Genomic DNA, 20,003 nt, shown 5'->3' on the forward strand with positions numbered 1-20,003 from the left:
AAAATTAGCTGGGCGTGACGGTGCATGCCTGTAGTCCCAGCTACTTGGGAGTCTGAGGCAGAAGAATCACTTGAACCCGGGAGGCAGAGGTTGCAGTGAGCCGAGATCATGCCATTGCACTCCATCGTGGGCAACAAGAGCAAGACTCTGTCTCAAAAAAAAAAAAAAAAAAAAAAACGATAAATGAAACTAAAAGCTGCTTCTTTGAAAAGATAAAGAAAATTGATAGACCATTAGCAAGATTAACCAAGAAAAGAAGGGAGAAAATCCAAATAACCTCACTGAGAAATGCAACAGGAGATATTACAACTGACACCACTGAAATACAAAAGATCATTGAAGGCTACTATGAACACCTTAATGCACATAAACTAGAAAACCTAGAAGAGATGGATAAATTCCTGGAAAAATACTACCCTCCTAGCTTAAATCAGGAAGAATTAGATACCCTGAACAGACAAATAACAAGCAAAGAGATTGAAATGGTACTTTAAAAGTTACCAACAAAAAAAGTCCAAGACCAGATGTATTCACAGCAGAGTTGTACCAGACATTCAAAGAAGAATTGGTACCAATCCTTTTGATGCTATTCCACAAGATAGAGAAAGAAGAAACCCTCCCTGATTCATTTTATGAAGTCAGCATTGCCCTAATACCAAAACCAGGAAACCGATATCCTTGATGAACATTGATGCTAAAATCTTTAACAAAATACTAGCTAACCAAATCCAACAACATATCCAAAAGATAATCCACCATGATCAAGTGGGTTTTATACCAGGGATGCAAGGATGGTTTAACATATGCGAGTCAATAAATGTGATACATCACATAAACAGAATTAAAAACAAAAGTCACATGATCATCTCAATAGATGCAGAAAAAGCATTCGACAAAATCAAGCATTCCTTTATGATTAAAACTCTCAGCAAAATCGGCATACAATGGACATACCTTAATGTAATAAAAGCCATCTATGACAAACCCACAGCCAACATAATACTGAATGGGGAAAAGTTGAAAGCATTCCCTCTGAGAACTGGAACAAGACAAGGATGCCCACTCTCACCAGTCCTCTTTAACATAGTACTGGAAGTCCTAACCAGAGCAATCATAATGAGCCATCAGACAAGAGAAAGAAATAATGAGCCTCCAAATTGGTAAAAAGGAAGTCAAACTGTCACTGTTTGTTGACGATACAATCATTTACCTTGAAAACCCTAAGGACTCCTCCAGAAAGCTCCTAGAACTGATAAAAGAATTCAGCAAAGTTTCCAGATACAAGATTAATGTACACAAATCAGTAGTTCTTCTATATACCAACAGCAACCAAGTGGAAAATCAAATTAAGAACTCAACCCCTTTTGCAATAGCTGCAAAAAAAAAAAAAAAAAAAAAGAATACTTAGGAATATACCTAACCAAGGAGTCAAAAGACCTCTACAAGGAAAACTACAAAATACTGCTGAAAGAAATCACAGATGACACAAACAAATGGAAACACATCCCATGCTCATGGATGGGTAGAATCAATATTGTGAAAATGACCATACTGCCAAAAGCAATCTACAAATTCAATGCAATCCCCATCAAAATACCACCATCCTTCATCACAGAATTAGAAGAAACAATTCTAAAATTCATATGGAACCAAAAATTAGCCCAGAGAGCCAAAGCAAGACTAAGCAAAAAGAACAAATCTGGAGGCATCACACTACCTGATTTCAAATTATACTATAAGGCCATAGTCACCAAAGCAGCATGGTACTGGTATAAAAATAAGCACATAGACCACTGGAACTAAATAGAGAACCAAGAAATAAACCCAAATACTTACAGCCAACTAATCTTTGACAAAGCAAACAAAAACATAAAGTGGGAAATGACACCCTTTTCAATAAATGGTGCTGGGATAATTGGCTAGCCACATTTAGGAGAATGAAACTGGATACTCATCTCTCACCTTATACAAAAATCAACTCAAGATAGATTAAGGACTTAAACCTTAGACCTGAAACTATAAAAATTCTAGAAGATAACATTGGAAAAATCCTTGTAGACATTGGCTTAGGCAAGGATTTCATGACCAAGAACCCGAAAGCAAATGCAATAAAAACAAAGATAAATAGCTGGGGCCTAATTAAACGAAAGAGCATTTGCACAGCAACAGTCAGCAGAGTAAACAGACAACCCACAGAGTGGAAGAAAGTCTTCACAGTCTATACATCTGACAAAGGACTAATATCCAGAATCTACAACAAACTCAAATCAGTAAGAAAAGAAGAATCCCATCAAAAAGTAGGCTACGGACATGAAGTGACAGTTCTCAAAAGAAGATATATAAATGGCCAATAAACATGAAAAAGTCCAGGCATGGTGGCTCACGCCTTTAATCCCAGCACTTCGGGAGGCCGAGGCGGGCAGATCACCTGAGGTCGGGAATTCGAGACCAGTCTGACCATCATAGAGAAACCCCATCTCTACTAAATATACACAATTAGCCAGGCATGGTGGCGCACGCCTGTAATCCCAGCTACTCGGGAGGCTGAGGCAGGAGAATCACTTGAATCCAGGAGGTGGAGGTTGTGGTGAGTCAAGATCACGCCATTGCACTCCAGCCTGGGCAACAGGAGCAAAACTCCATCTACAAAAAAAAAAAGAAAAAAGAAAAAGTGCTCAACATCGCTAATGATCAAGGAAATGCAAATCAAAACCACAATGCAATATCACCTTACTCCTGCAAGAATGGCCATAATCAAAAAATCAAAAAACAGTAGATGTTGGCATGGATGCGGTGTACAGGGAATGCTTCTACACTGCTGGTGGGAATGTAAACTAGTACAGCCACTATGGAAGACAGTGTGGAGATTCCTTAAAGAACTAAAAGTAGAACTACCATTTGGTCCAGCAGTCCCACTGCTGGATATCTACCCAGAGGAAAAGAAGTCATTATTCAAAAGAGATACTTGCACATTCGTATTTATAGCAGCACAATTCACAATTGCAAAATCATGGAACCAACCCAAATGCCCATCAATCAACAAGTGGATAAAGAAACTGTGTGTGTGTGTATATATATGTATGTATATATATATGTGTGTGTGTGTGTGTGTGTGTGTATGTGTGTGTATATATATGATGGAATACTATGCAGCCATAAACCGGAATGAATTAACAGCATTTGTAGTGACCTGGATGAGACTGGAGACTGTTATTCTAAGTGAAGTAACTCAGGAATGGAAAACCAGACATCGTATGTTCTCACTGATATGTGAGAGCTAAGCTATGAGGACGCAAAGGCATAAGAATGATACAATGGACTTTGGGGACTTGGGGGAAAGAGCAGGATGGGGGCGAGGGATAAAAGACCACAAATATGGTGCAGTGTATACTGCTCGGGTGATGGGTGCACCAAAATGTCACAAATCACTGCTAAAGAACTTACTCATGTAACCAAATACCACCTGTACCCCAGTAACTTATGGACTAAAATAAAATAAATAAAAGCATTATCATCCTACCTCCCACATATTACCTTCATTCCTACAATTTGCTTTTCCCTTTTTCTCTGCTGATATACAACTTCGCTTCCTTCAAAACATATTTCAAAGTCCAACTCATCATGGATCCCCCTTAAAGTGCCACTTCATCTTCTAGCCCTAGCTCAGATCTGAAGTATAGCACTGATGGCCAGAGTAATTATGAATGATAATACTAACTACTTATTGTATTTTTGTCATGTGCCAAGCACTCTGTTATGTATTTTACATGTAGTAACCCTAATCCTCACATCCTGAGAAGTATTATTATCCCTAATTTACAAACGAGGAAACTGAGACTAGAGTGACATGTTCAAGGCCACATGAACAGCTATTATGTGGCAAATCCAGGGTTCAGACTGTGACTTATTTGGCTGCCACGCCTGTGTTCTTTCTCTCACAACACATACTCACTGTGGTACTGCACTGGATTGATAGTGACTTGCTCTGTAAGTATCCCCCCCACCCACCACTATCACCAAAGAAAACGTATGTTTCTCTTATATGTCCTCAATATGCTTGTTGAATTGAGTTGAACAGCTTAAAGCCAGAAAACACATCTCCTATTTTTTTAATATATTCCATCCTTGTGCTCAGCACATAAGGTAATCATTAAATGTTAATGACTAAGTGAAATGGAATAAAATCAGTGTTGTGGTAGCCATTTTTAAGCTTTAAGAGTTTAAATGTGCAGCCCATAGACAGCACCACAGCTGGGAGTGCCATATTGCCATTAAGCCAGAAGGTGGATTCACGGGATGGAAACATTGAAAACAGACACCACAAGAATGGTTAAGTCAGTTTTCCAAACCACTTTCTACAAGTAGCTACTGCTTTCTCCCCCATAATAATTTCACAATGATTAGCCTGCTAGGTGAGAAATCCCAGGCAAAAACCTGCATCTCAGCAGAGTTTAGGGCAACCACTTAAGTATTGGGTCAAGGTGGGAGGTGATGGGGACAACAGGTAGAGTCATTCCCATCTAGCTGGTCAAAAGTGTAAGATAAATGCCATCTAGATATCTATTATGGGATTTATCTTTCAAGATAAATGTCTTTATTCTTACAATTAGCTTGAAAAAATGCAATCTCACATTCCAACACATATGGATATCAAAATGCATATTTGGTGAGGAATGGTGTCTTATGCTACCACTTTCTGCTTCCTTTGCTTTCTTTGCTCATAGCACAAAATTTCAAACTTTTTTGACAAAACCTTACTATGTAGCTTTTTAACTTAATTAAATATATAGGCAATTACTGACACCATCTGTCTTCATAGAAAAAGAACAAGAAGTGACACAAAAGCCTGGGATTCTGAAAGGGATGTTTAGCAAACAAAATCTTCTAGATTCACTATAGTAATATTTATTTTTAAGAGCCCTTCTGTCATTTTAAATTATTTATGTTTCTTAGAAATAATGAATTTGAATTATATTTGGAAAGTGGTGGCTTTGGTATGATTTTTTTTAAAAAAGGAAATATCAGATAATCCATTGCTTTTTCAGTAAAACAAAAACTTAAACATGTCGTTGAACATCTGTTACTAGTACAGTCTAACACAGCACTTAAAATCCTTTAAAATCCCTGAAAACCTTCATCAAGTTACATGAATCTTTTGCATAAATGGAACTGTTTTAGCAATATATATATTCCTTTAAACATATATTTCGCTTTCTTAAACATAAGATTCATTGTGTTCCCTATTGTTCTGAGCCCTTATAAATAAATAAATAAATGAAATTGCTTCTCTTCTTAAAGACTTTGTCTTCCCCGTCATGTTACATTCCTATCCCACCCCAGAGTACCTACCTTATGTCTGTTTTTTTGTTTGTTTGTTTTTGAGACGGAGTCTCACTCTTGTCGCCCAGGCTGGAGTGCTGTGGTGCAGTCTCGGCTCACTGCAACCTCTGCCTCCTGGGTTCAAGCAATTTTCCTGCCTCAGCCTCCCGAGTAGCTGGGGTTACAGGCATGTGCCACCACACCAGACTAATTTTTGTATTTTTAGTAGAGACAGGGTTTCACCATGTGGCAAGGCTGGTCTCGAACTCCTGACCTGGTGATCCACCCGCCTCAGCCTCCCAAAGTGCTGGGATTACAGGCACGAGCCGCCATACCTGGCTTGTTTTTTAATCTTTGTAGATGTCTCCACAAATGTCTTAATATGTAAATGCTATTGAAACAACCTACTGGAGTTTGATCCGGTAGTCAGGAACCAATACAAGTCCAAATAATGCAACAAAATTCACCTCCCTTACAGAGGACACAGGTAGGAAATATAAAGAAGAACAGGGAGTTTCCCTGTCATTAGCAGTTACCACCAGGGAGGACAACTGTGTTCCCCTGCAGCTCTTCCCCAGAATTGGAGGGAGCATATTTCAAATGCCACGTGGCAGCAACTAAGTTCCGAAGTCAAATAGAAGTGTGCAGGACACAAGGACATTTCTGAAGAGGCTCAATGGAAAGACATTTCTCAAAGAAATGGCACTGTGAAACTTCCATTCATATGAAAGACTTATGGCATACCAAGGAATACATTATCCCGGATTTTGAGGGAAAGCACCAATGTATATGTTTTATACTTTTTATTCATTTATTAATGAAAGAAATTTGAAGAACATAATTTCACGATGATTTTCTACAAATTGCCTCGAAGATTCTGTATTTAATGCTTAGCAGATACAGGTAGAGCTAAAACTAAGAATTTACACTTATCTGCCATGACTCAATAGCGTTCTAGTGTATTCTCCTGAGAGGAAGCTATACATTAAGAAACAGTGCATTGAATTTTAGAAGAGGTAAAGGAAAAGGACGAGGAAAAGAGGAAGGGAGGAAGAAAATACCACCTTTAATGCCATTTCGTTCATTTGCTAGAAAACGAACCCAGGGACAAATGGTATCAGAGGGGGCCTGTTAGTTAAAAGCAGCCTCTGGGGTGAAGCTCAGCAGAGCAGAGGTCTACCACAGCAGCTGAGCCCGGACAGGCCAGCGGGGACTGTAGAACATTTACTCAGGTGGAACTCCAGGGTGCCTTTCAGCCAGCATCTACTCAATTGAAATTTTTCCCAGGGCCCCTAAAGCTCCACCCACATGTTTCTGGAAAGTGCCACAGGACTTTTATTGATCACAGGTAGGAACCTTGGCTTTTTGCCTGTACTGAAGGACCGTATTTCTTTGTCCTCATACAGCTCCTATATCATAGGCTTTCAAAGTGCTTTAGAGACAAATAATGGGAAAGGTGAGACAGAAAGGTGTTAAGTGACTTGCCCAAAGTCCCACAGTAAATCACAAGCCTTCCCTGGCTTCAGAGCTGTCTGGCAATTGGGGAAGCTTCTTGCTGTGGCTGCCAGCATCACAGTGCCCTCTCACATTCTGCCAAACGTTTGTTTCCCTCGCCAGGCCGAGAGCAATCACGAGGGTCAAGCACAGTTGAGAAAACCTGGCCTTTTGGGTTAGGCAAACCTGGATCTTCATCCTTGCCCTGCCACTGAGCTATGGAACTTGGCACGTTTCTTGGGTTCTTTGAGCCTCGATTTTCTCTTCATAAAATGGGAGTATGAATACCTACCTCATAAGGTTGTTCAGAGGATGACAGGAGCAAATACCACAGTGCCTTGCACTTAATAGGCCCTTAATCTACATCAGTGTCCCTTCCTCTTTCCTTTCCCAAGTCTCCCTCCTTGAGTCTGTCCTACATGACAGCTGCAAGGCTGTCATGATAGAAGTAGATACTACTTCCATCGAGAGTGCTGTGCTGGGTGTTGTACAGGATGTAGGTATGAAAAAGATCACTGCTATCCAAAAGGATGTCCTACTAGCCTGACAGGGTGCCGAATCTTTCAAACACCAGAGTCTGTAGGCAACAGTGGCAAAGTCATGGAATCCAGATTCATCTCTCAGATAACTGAATCCAAAAGGTTCCCTTATGATAAGCATGTAGTACCTGGGACTCAACCCTCTACCATCACCAAATTAGTTAGGATGTACTGGATTATTGGGTTAACTTGATGGGGTTGAGGAAGTGTCCCCATGGAGGGCATAGAGCTTGCAGGGAGCCCCACACCATAGAAGGAGTCTAGAGTGCTTGGAGTCCCCTGGGATGAGCAACTGGAGGACAAGAGGAAGGTGGAAACATCTGGGACAAAGCTTTCCTGAGCCACCAGCCTGCTACCTGAGCAGCCCCTTCTCTTCTGGGTTTGACCATGTCCAGCCCCTCTCAGTCCAGAAACTGATACAAAATAAAAGCCTGCTGTGGTGAGTCCAAGCAACAGATTACCTTTTAGAAAAGTGGCACTGTCCTCAGAGCCGAGTCTTTTTGCTGATGGAGCCAGATTTATGCTAATATATATTCTTTCTTCCAGATCATGACTGCTTATAGTGTCCCATATATTAACCCTCACTGGGCATTAGTTTGCTTTCGTGTCTGTAGCAGGTACTTTTTACCCATACCTGGCAAAGCTTTTTAAGGTTTAGACTAATACCTATAATAAACTCAGAAGGCGGTTTGGGAGGTGGTTTATCACAAACTCCCACACTCAGTCATCATTCTCACACTCAACTAGATTCAAACAAGTGGCCGTATACATTGTACAGGTATCCATCCTAAATGTGTGTGTATGTAACAGCTTTAGTGTGATACCATACACTATAAAATTCACACTTTTAAAATATACATTTCAGTGGTTTTTAGTATATTCACAGAGTTGTGCAACCATCACCATTATCTAATTTTACAACATTTTCCTCAACCCCAAAAAAGAATGCTGTATACATTAGAAGTCACTCCTCATACCTCCTTCCCCACAGCCACTGGAAACCATTTTCCATCTCTATGGATTTCCCTATTCTAGACATTTTATATAAATGGGATCATACAATAGGTGGGTTTTTGTGACTGGTTTCTTTCAGGTTCTGTAATGTTTTCAAGCTTCCATCATGTTGTACCACATATCAATGCTTTGTTCCTTTTTATGGTTTAATAATATCCCATTGTATGGCTATACCACATTTTGTTGATTTATTCATCAATGAATGGATATTTGAGTTGTGTCCACTTTTTGACTGTTATGAATAACGTTGCTATGGACATTCATATAAAAGTGTTCGCATAAACATGTTTTCCTTTCTCTTGGTTATATACTTAAGAGTAGAACTGATGGGTCAAATGGTAACTCAAAGTTTAACTTTTTAGGAACTGTCAAACTGTTTTCCAAATCAGCTGTACCATTTTGCCACCTCACTAGCAGTATAGAAGGGTCCCGGTTTCTCCATATCTTTGCCAACACTTGTTATTGTCTTTTTATTTCAACCATCCTTGTGGGTGTGAAGGAGCATCTCTTATCTGTGTTTTCAAGGAATATTTTTCTCCTTGTGTTATTTGATTGAATCACCCAGCAAAGATTCATTGGGCACTACTTCTATCAGGAGTGCTGCGCTGGGTGTTATACAGGATGTAGGTATGAAAAAGAGAGGTTCTTGCTCTCAGTCTCATTCTCCTCTCTAGGAATTTCCTGAAAGTAAACAAACTTGCCTTGAATTAGAAATCAAGGGCCCTGAACCCCGGTCTGAACTCTACTCCTGACCAAGTCTCTTCCCCTTGTGAGCCCATGTCTAGGGTTTGAGGGGATTGGGCTAGACCAACGCTAAGGCCGTAGCTCAGACAGTCCATATTTCTTGCCTATATATTCTGCAACCAAGGTTGTTCTTTATTTAAAAATTCTGGTTTCCTGGAACTGTCAAGGAAACTGGGAAGGAAAGGGGAACTCTGCAGCCAACTCATTGCACTGATTAGGGCCAATGCCACATGCTCATCCTTACCGAGAGAGGATTTTGCTTTGCACATTGGTCATCAAAGGCGGTTCATAGGAATCTTCCCCAATGGGATCCACAGAACAAGAGCTCTTCTGCTTTGAAAATCCTCACAGAAGCCTTTTGGAGATCATTTGCAGTGACAGTAAAGGAGCACTTCTCAACTAAAAGAATCCTTCACTAGCCCTGCCATTTATAGCATGGAAATTAAAGAGGGAGAATAACTATCTACAGTATGGGATTACTACATTGAATTGCCATGGAAGGCACATATACAATTACTAGTCCTAGAAACCTGAAATAGGTTATAAAAATTGTGTTTTCAGGTTTCTTATAAATTAGTGCTTAATGTCAAAAATAAGAAAGTAGCATTCCAAAAATTCATAATAAAAAAGCAAAGAAATGCTTAAAAAGAAATGAATATATTCTGTATCTTTATAAACAATAGTTGGGCCATGGGTCTTGAAAGTAATAGAGGGAACATCATAAATTCATAGAGGCTGCAGAAGAAACTCAGAAAAGGAAGCAGAGAAGGCAAGAGTATATTAAAAGATTTGTGATTTTTTTTTTACAAAGGTGAAAAATATAAATACAGTGGCTGCTGATGAAAGTTTAAGTTTCAAGATTTTCCATTTTTGATCCTCAAATTAATTTTAGATATAGTTTCTGCATATCCTGAATGAATTTCCAAAGTCACAGAGAAACTTCTGGCACTCCGAAGAAATTGATTTAATGCTGGCAATGAAGTGTCATAGAAAGAACTAGCCCAGAAGTCAAGAACTTGGGCTTTGATTCTAGTTCCTCCCCTAAATGTGGGACCTGAGAAGTCATTTCACCTCTCAGAGTCCTCACCCATAAGATGAAGAGATGAGAAGGATGGAGGTCATTCTCAGTCGGCCAGAACAGTGCTGGAAGATGAAGAGATGAGAAGGATGGAGGTCATTCTCAGTCGGCCAGAACAGTGCTGGTTAAGACTTCCCTGAGCCCTGAGTATTTTTAGTTTTAGAGATTCCATCCTACATCGTATCAAATGTATTAAAATCCATTTCATCTATTCCATGAGGATAATCATGGAACATGATTTACACATAACTGTATAAGTGTTGTGTTGTACCTGACTGACATGTTCCATTTGGTTGCTATTTTTAAAACATTGTTATTTTGCAGTTTTCTTTTCATATTTGGGAGCCAGGAATTTTTTTTTTTTTTTCAGAATCCAAAAGTTTTGAAGGCCTTTGAAAATCATGGAAGCCTTAGGTACGCCTGGCCCTGAGTGTTAAGTGGCGGGGCACAGATGGTTTGCAACCTCTTACCCCACCGACTCCAAACACCCCATAAAAGGCAGTGTCCAAGGGGATTGGTACAGAGATGGAAGCTCTGGTTGCTCAAAGATAGTTTCAAGGAGCTGCGATTTAAGTCATGCCCAAAAAGATTAGTAGGATTAATAGAGACAGAGGGGAAAGCCTCTATGCTGAACACCACGAGGCTCAATTGCTGACCGGGGTGACTGCCCTGTACAGCGACAACTGCTGTTCTTCACTTCTCCAAGAGTCTGGGCTATCCCAGCAGCTGCCACCAGGTGGCAACAAGCCAAGAGGCTGCTCTCCCCTCTGCCTATTGCATTTTAATGTCATGCAAACAACTCTTACCAAATACCATAATCACATTAATATTTTACTAACTGAAAATTCTTATAGTGGGGTGTAACAACTCCTTTAAAATTAAGCATGAGGTGTGTTGTTTACCACAATGGAGAGCTCCATGCTATCTGGAGATTCAGTGATCCAAGTGGGAAAAAAAGATGTCACTTAGTAACTGCCTAAGAAAACATGTTCTCTTTATAATAGCTGGAATTCTGAAGCCTGTACTTAAATAGCATCTGCAAAGAGTTAAATGCGCTCCCTGTCTCTGAGAAGCAGGCAAGAACACAGAAGTCAAGAAGCAAGTGAATTCTTACACCTGCTCCAACTCTGCTCCCAACAGTTAGATGGGGAAGAAGTGGTCAGGACCCAAAACAGATTTATCTCTGCCAGGCCTCTGTAGTAATAGTCTTACACACTATCTCATTTAGCCACTGAATCCACACGTATCCCTCAGGGAGAGATCCCATCAGGCCTGTATTAATAGACAAGGAAACAGGCCCAGAGAGGGGAAAGAAGTTGCTTAAGACCACAAGGCCAGCACTCCCAGCGAGGTCCTGTGACTCTGGTCCAGGGCACTGTCTGTCCTGAGAAAGCCATCCACCTCTCCCAAGCCGTGGTCCCCTCCAATCCCATTACTCTCAAGCTACTGTCGTTTCTTTTCCCCTAACAAGCTGCCCCTGTCCTTCTCCACCTTACTGCATCTCCCTAAACGTGATGAGAAGTGGGCTGAGCTGCCTCTGCCTTCTCCCCCGGGGAAGGCCTCAGGTCCTATAGACCTCGCTTCTCACCAACCCAGGAGAATCTTGAGCCCCAGGCCCAGAAGTGAGAGCAGAGAAAAAGCTGCTTCCCTCCCGGGAACTGATTCTGAGAAAAAGTGCCTGAGATTTCAACCCACCCTGTATAACATGCTTTAACAAAGGCATCTCAAACTTAACACCCCCAAACCTGAAATCTTGATTTTACTTTCCAAGCTATTTCTCTGGCATTCTGCCCCAGTGGGAAATGGTAAGGCTATTCTTCCATTTTCTTCAGGGTGGAAGTTCTGGAGACACTTTTGGCTCCTTTTTCTCATACTGCACATCCAATCCATCAATAAATCCTTTTGGTTCTACTTTTGAAAAATATCTATAACACAACCACTTCTCCCACCTTCCAGTTACCAGTGCGGTCCAGCCACCATCATCTCTCACCTCAATTACTGCAAGTCTTCCTAACTGGACTTCCTGCTTCCATCCTTGCCCCCTCAGGGCCTCTTGTCACTGCAGTCAGAGTCACATAAGTTAGCTCACATCACTCCTCCACTCATCACTCTCCAGTGCATTCCCAGCCTCCACAGCTGTAAGAAGGAAATAAGCCCTTGGCTGTGTACTTAGCCAAACCAGTAAAACAGAGGGAACCATGGCCCACCCGTGGCTGTATTCTCTACCAACCAGAGGAGCTGGGCAGGTGACTGAGCACTTGGTTTTACTCTAGAAAAAATCAAGTGGTCCAACACTGGATTTTCTGTCGGATTGGGGCTATGAATGCTGTGAACATGGGCAGAGGTGACTCACACATCCCTTGGCCAACCAGCTACTGAACATCGTGGGCCGTGCATCACAGTTCGCGCTGAAGGCTGGATGCCATTTCTGGCGTGGGTGAATTCTTAGTGCTGCATGTCTCAGAGTGGGCTTATTTGGAGGGCCTGTCTTTTAAGAAATTCTCGGCAATATAATAAATATACACAATTCCCTGTTAGCCTCATAGATGCATCTGGTGGCAACAGAGGGAGGATTCACCCAGCCTACTATCCCCAGTGAGTGATTAGTTAAAGAAAGTGTGGCCCAGAGAGGCAACTTCTTTTGGGTCACAGATATTTGTCTCAGAACCTGATACCAAAAGCTGGGGCCTTTAGTGGGTCATTTATCCTGTCTGAAATCTCTGGTTCTTCTTACAAAAAGAAAAAGAGGAAGAAGACAAGAAAACTTTGAGATGAGTCTGCAGAGCATCTATGGATTCATAAAGCTCTGAAATCCTGTTTCTTCAGTGAGTGTTATTTGATCTATAAATTAGTGTCTGAGTCCCATACGTGCCCTGATGCCCATAGGAGAAAGATGGCAAGAGGCCACACCAAATCCTTTGCTAAGAACTTTATCTGCACAGAATGTAGGGCCTGAGCACATCTGCCCACATCTGTGTGCTCTGCCACCCATTCATCCCGCCTGTCACCAGAAAGAGGCAGAAGCAGCAGGGGTGAGCAGGCAGCCTCCATCTGCCGAGAACACCTCAGGCAAAAAGGGCTCAAGACCGGGCTTCCCTCCCACCCCTCCCCACACAGAAGCATGTCGCTACATTGTCATCTCAAAGCTTGCGGCCCAGATCCTGGAAACAGAACAATTCTGGGCAAGCTCACCTCTGCCTGACTCCTGCCCTGTCTGCTGGCTCTCACCTGCCCAGGCCTCCAGATGCAGCTGTGGTTCACATGGCATCCGGTGCAGTAGCAGTCAGGGCAGTGGACAGCAGGGGCCTCTGCAGCACTTCTGCCCTCCCTGCCCCACTGGCCCTGCTCCTTTGCAGGTTACAATGCACTTCGTTACAACCAATCCAATAGAAATAGAATTTGGCTGGGTGCAGTGGCTCAGGTCTGCAATCCCAACACTTTGGGAGGCCAAGGCGGAAGTATCGTTTGAACCCATGAGTTTGAGACCAGCCTGGGCAACAAGATCTTGTCTGTACCAAAAAAAAAAAAAAGAAGAAGAAGAAGAAGAAGAAAGAAAAGAAAAGAGAAGAAAAGAAAAGAAAAAAGAAAAGGAGCAGGGTTTGGTGGTGCAAACCTATAGTCCTAGCTACTCAGGAGGCTGAGGCGGGAGGATCACTTGAGCCCAGGAGGTCAAGGCAGCAGTGATTTTATAATTATCTTATTAATACTTTCTTATTAATGAGATATTATGCATTCTTTTTTACATCCTCAGTCTTCAAAATCTGGTGTGTATTTGTACCATTTCAATTGCTCAATTGCCACATGTGGCTAGTGGCTACCATATTTGATAGAGCAGATCTAGAATATAAATGAAAGTCTATATACAGTTGCAGTTATGATTCTGCTAATGTTAACATTGGTAACATTTTGTTATATTCTCATCTAGTCTTTTCTACATATATTAGTTTTGCAAAGCTGAAGTCATGTTGCTTATGTAACTTTCTATCCTCCTCTTGCTGTTTTGTGCATCTTCCTAAATCATCAAAGGTTACTCACAACCACTGTCTCTAATTATATCAGACTATCCCATCACTTGGATGTGTCATAATCGTTTTAGCCACTGCCAAAATGTTGGACAGCAACAGTGTTTCAGTAATATAAGTAATGCTGAAATCATTATTTTTATATTCCTTGTGTTCTTAAGACCTTGATATAAACCTCGGTAGCATTCTAACCATTTTTAATAAAATGACCTTTGAATATCATCAATCAGTCAAACAACTGGCAACAAGTGATTTCTGACTGACAGCTGAGACATCTTAGGTTCTCATCACTCACCTTTGACACCTGGTTCTGCAACCTAGGGCAACCACTTCACTTTTCATGCCACAATCACTCCATTTATAAACTGACTGTATTAGGTGATTTTTAAGGGTCTTTCCAGCCCTAACCTTCAGTGATATTTTTCCCTCACCCTCACATCTAATCAATTAACCTGTCAAGCCAGTTATTATAAGTCATCATAAGCAAGTCATGTCAAAGCCACCGCATAAACATTTCAAATTCATCCACGTCTCCCATACCCACTCATAATGCTTTGTTCAGGCCCCCATCATTGCTCACCTAAAGTGGGACAAGAATACCTAGTGCTGAGAGATGAGGTTCTAAAGTTAACATCAGAGTCCCAAATCAAGAATAGGACTAAATGGGCTGGGTGCGTTGCTCATGCCTGTAATCCCAGCACTTTGGGAGGCCGAGGTGGGTGGATCACTTGAGGTCAGGAGTTGGAGACCAGTCTGGCCAACATGGTGAAACCCCCTCCCTACTAAAAATACAAGAATATGATTAAATGAGAGGTGTGAGAACACATGGGCCTGGCACGGAGGAGGTGCTCAGTGAATATTTGCTGCATTTGAATCTGAAACCAGCCTCAAGTGACCCACCTGGATCTCACTCCCTGAAAGTTATGGAGGAGGAGTTCACAGTGAAACACTGGAATTGCGAATGCACCCTGCTGTGTGCCCTGCCCCAGACACTAGGTGCTGCAGGAAGACAAAGACTTGGCAGCATCCCCTAAAGGGCTGATAGTCTAGAGGGGGAGATAGGAACCCCTGTGCACAAAACAAGCATGCCTCAGGCGGTGTCTTCAATGGAAAGACCAGATGGAGAACAGAACAATTATCTGAGCAAATCAGGCAAGCCTGCTGTTGAGGAAAAGGCTGAAGGAAATTTGTCCTCCTGTTTCCTTTGAGAACCAAGGGGTTAGGGCAGCCAGAGGAAGCAAAAGTATTTCAGCTTTAGAAACAGAGTTCTGGTCTGTGCTGTATGATCTTAGGCAAACTATTAGGCTGCTTTTTTTATCTCAGTATCTTCATCCATAAAATGGAGATAGAGTAATACCAACCTGGCACAAACCTACCCACCTACTGGATTAAGTTGTTGTGAGGTTCAATAGAACAATTGCCAATGGGGAAAACAGTTATTAAAGGGGTGACCTAATAGCTAACATAGACAACGGACAACATGCCTCCTAAGAATCTGCTCTGAAAGGAAATGTTTAGTCATCATAAAAAGCATCTGTAATGAACTTTATTTGTTTAATTTTATTTATTTCCCTATTTTTATTAAATAGAGTTGGGGTCTCGTTATGTTGCCCAGGATTGTCTCGAACTCCTGGCCTCAAGCAGCTTCTCACCTTGGCCTCCCAAAGTGCTGAAATTACAGGCATAAGCCACTGTACCCGGCCTGCCTTATAAATTATAAAGTTCAGTAAAGGCTGGGTGTGGTGGCTCATACCTGTAATTTCAGCACTTTGGGAGGCCGAGGTGGGTGGATCACAAGGTCAGGAGTACAAGACCAGCCTGGCCAAGACGGTGAAACCCCATGTCTACTAAAAATACAAAAACATTAACCGGGCGTAGTGGCAGGCGCTTATAATCCCAGCTACTCCGGAGGCTGAGGCAGAGAATTGCTTGAACCTGGGAGGCGGAGGTTGCAGTGAGCCGAGTTTGCACCACTGCACTCCAGCCTGGGCGACAGAGTGAGACTCCGTCTCAAAAAATAATAATAATAAAATAAAAAATAATTATAAGGCAATTTCATGTGCATTTATTTTGTTTACAAAACCCTGTCAGTACTATCATTTGCTCCTTTTACACTTAAGGATACTGAGATTTTGCTCCTTTTACACTTAGCTTAAGAGAGCTTAACCAACTCATTGCAGTTCCCACTGTGAGGTCCAGATTTAAGCTCTCTGACTCCTTGGTTCTCACTCTTTCCCCTACACTGTGCTGCCTTCCTATTAAAATCCTAATTACCAAAGCATTAATATTATTAACATAAATATTAATAATGTTTGTTATATATGTTTCCCTTTGATCAAGGACACTAAAACCTCAAAATAGAAACTCTGAAAAAAAAGTCTGACTTGCAAGAATAGCAAGTTCACTTTCTCATATAAAGGGAAAGTAGCTGTCCCCATCTGGTTTACATTTCATGCTATACAGCAGGAAATATTTAAGTTGACAAATAGGATATTTACAACTGCAACAGATACTTGGCAGTTAGTTTTTAACAATTGTTGCAAATGTGATTTATTTGCTATTATAAAAGGGTATTACTGTGCGAATATGACTCCTGAAATTAGCTTCAGTTTAGCAAGGGGCCTTGACAGCTTGACCTCTTAATATCCTTATAATGACGCCATTTACATTCAATGCTTACTCAAGTCACTCACTGCTAGATTTGTTTGAAAGGAGTCCACTCTAGGGCAGATGTATTATGTATTTTAACACACAGAGTTGGTGAGTGGGGCAAATGTAGGCCTTCTAAGAGGAAAAACTGTTTCATCAAGTCTTCATGAAAATGTGTTAGTTTCCAACTTCCTACAGTGAAAATGCATTATGCTAATTACAGCATACTCCAGAAATACTTCATGTTTTCTCCACAAGACATTTTCATGGCATGTCTTATATTAAACACAAACATGTTCTGATCTTCTGCAACTTTAGTTTCTAATTTCACTGGAGAACTGTTACACAGGATAAGGATTGGCTGGGCCAGGATCAGGGAATGGGAAGAACGTAGACTTGGAGTCAGGTAGAATTGGATTCAGATCCCAACACCACCACTTCCTAATTCAGTGGACTTGGGTACCTCCCTGAACCTCAGTTTCTTCATCTGTGACATGGGGTTGTTATTTTTATTTTTATTTTTATTTTTGAGACAGAGTCTCGCTCTGTCACCCAGGCTGGAGTGCAGTGGCCGGATCTCAGCTCACTGCAAGCTCCGCCTCCCGGGTTTACGCCATTCTCCTGCCTCAGCCTCCCGAGTAGCTGGGACTACAGGTGCCTGCCACCTCGCCCGGCTAGGTTTTTGTATTTTTTAGTAGAGATGGGGTTTCACCGGGTTAGCCAGGATGGTCTCGATCTCCTGACCTCGTGATCCGCCCGTCTTGGCCTCCCAAAGTGCTGGGATTACAGGCTTGAGCCACCGCGCCCGGCCGGGGTTGTTATTTTTTAGGCTGCCACAGAGATCCGAGATATTTATAAAGCACCCAGCTTCATAAAACTGTAGGTACTTGATACACTGGGCCAGTCTTGTTTTTGTTGCCTGTTTAAAGCTCAAATGTCACCTTCATGATGCAGCCCTGACTTCATTAGACAAATCCAGTCTGTCCTTTCTTTCTGCTTCAATAGTACTTTGTTCCACCACCATTATTTTATCACATATAACATTGTATTGTTTAATGGGATATGTATGTATCTGTCCATCTGTCTTCACTTTCTTTTTTTTTTTTTGAGATGGAGTCTCACTCTGCCACCCAGGCTGGAGTATAGTGGTGTGATCTCGCCTCACTGAAACCTCTGCCTCCCAGGTTCAAGCGATTCTCATGCCTCAGCCTCCCAAGTATCTGAGATTACAGGCGCACGCCACTCTGCCCAGCTAACTTTTGTATTTTTAGTAGACATGGCATTTTGCCATGTTGGCCAGGCTAGTCTCAGGTGATTCTCCCGCCTGGGCCTCCCAAAGTGCTGGGATTACAGGTGTGAGCCACCGTGCCCAGCCTGTCTCCACCTTCGTGATGGCAGGACCTATGCCTATTTACCTTTGCTTCTCCAGTGACTAGGACGATGATATGCCTTGAACATTGAACTGAGGAGGATTCCAGGGGTGCTTCTGGATTCAATGTGGGGGTACAGGATGACAAGGGCAATTAACGTTGATCTGCCACAGGAGACGGAAGAAGTAACACATGATCTACTTTTATCATTGCCAGTTTAGCACATAGTAGCTGCTCAGTAAATATTTGTCAAACGAATTAATGGACATTACTCAGTTACCTAGCAGTTGACATTAACTTATAACTAAGGTCTATTTTTTAAAGCATTTGAATTTTTATTTTTATTGCATCATAGTATTCTTCTAATAACACTGTGATACAGCTAGGATAAGGTGTTATCACCAATTGACAATTGAGAGTACTGTGACCTTGTAGGATTGGTAAAATAAGATTACCCTTCGCTCTCATGAGAAAATGGGGATAGACCTAAGACTTAGAGGCCAACCATAAGTTTCCCTTAAATATCATATTGAAGTTCCCAGAGGGGCTGTCACTGCTTTTTCCAAAATCAGGGCAAACTGCCCTTTCTCATATTCGTCACTCTTTCCCCCTCTTTCTGCTCTACTGTAGTTCCCCAACCTCCAAAGCTTCTGTCCAGTCTCATTTTCTCAGTAGAAAACCTGGCACTGACCATGTGCACTGACCTGCAGGCCATGGGCAGAAAAATCAAAGTCAACATGAGCTTTTCAAGGCTTGGAGTCTCTGTCAGATTGTCTTGGCCAAGTATTTCTGTATCTTCCCGCAAGAACGTTGAATCTTCTGAATCAGACTCCATTTCTCAGTTGAACAATGTAGAAACAGAAGCAAAAACGTCTACTCTATTAAGACACGTGGTCCCTGGTTTCACTTAGTCTGATGTAGTTTGGCCTGGTTGGGCAGAGGTGGGGCCTTCGCTACTGTTTGCTGATCTCACCCTCACTTCTACCGCTCCTGTTTTAATCAGGTGTGGGCAACGGGCCTTAACCTCGCATATAGTGACCAGCTGGCCCTGACTCAACTCACCTTATACCTGACAAACGGCCATCTGGATTGCAGTTTGAGCACCCTGGAAGTGCCCCGCTTTGTTCCAAAGGAAAAGAAGAAAACCAACCGCATTAGTGCGCTCTCAGTGCCGGTAAGCAAGAGATGCTTCCTGAAGGTTCTAGGTGTTCAGCAACACCCACTACCACTGCCTGAGGTCCGTCTAGGAGCCAGGCTCTTTGAGTACAGGAAGAAGAGAGAGCCTCAGGCAAGTCACTGGACCTATCTGAGCAGGGTCTGGAAATGCGAATATGTTGGTCAGAGGAAAGGGAGAAGCCATTCCCGGATGAAGCTGCAATCCGTGGAAATGCGAAAGAGCATGGGGCTCTCCTCTCCTTTTTCTGGGCAGGTATACCTACACCCATTGCCTCAACTACCAGCTGTTTCGCACAAAACCCGTATTGTTCTAGCCCAAGTCTCTTTTGTGAGCTTCAGATTCGTGGGTCCAAAATTCCACAGAACATATCCAAAACTGCATCCCTTTCGTCTTTCTTCCTCCTGTACTTCCTGTTAGTGGATCAAGCCAGAGGCTGATAAGATAACCCCCAGCCCCACATCCAGTCAGCAAGCAGGGCATATTGAGTCTAGCTGCTAAAATGCCACTAACCTGACCCCTCCTCTCCACAAAGATAGTGTCTTAGTTTCGGCTTCCGCCATCTCACACCTGTATTCCTCTTAAGATTCCCTGTCCCTG

The 20,003-nt window shown here is 42.1% G+C and overlaps 1 protein-coding gene across 1 annotated transcript in view; it reads left to right on the forward strand.

Moving 5' to 3' along the window:
• IQCH (IQ motif containing H) overlaps nucleotides 1-20,003 on the forward strand; it is a 256,827-nt gene that overhangs the window by 200,014 nt on the left and 36,810 nt on the right. Inside the window, exon 17 of the mRNA XM_065547585.2 lies at nucleotides 19,233-19,403. Coding sequence (XP_065403657.1) covers nucleotides 19,233-19,403 — 171 coding nt within the window. The remainder of the gene's footprint in view (nucleotides 1-19,232; nucleotides 19,404-20,003) is intronic.

Source organism: Macaca fascicularis, chromosome 7 (assembly GCF_037993035.2).
Source record: "Macaca fascicularis isolate 582-1 chromosome 7, T2T-MFA8v1.1".
Lineage (NCBI taxonomy): Eukaryota > Metazoa > Chordata > Mammalia > Primates > Cercopithecidae > Macaca > Macaca fascicularis.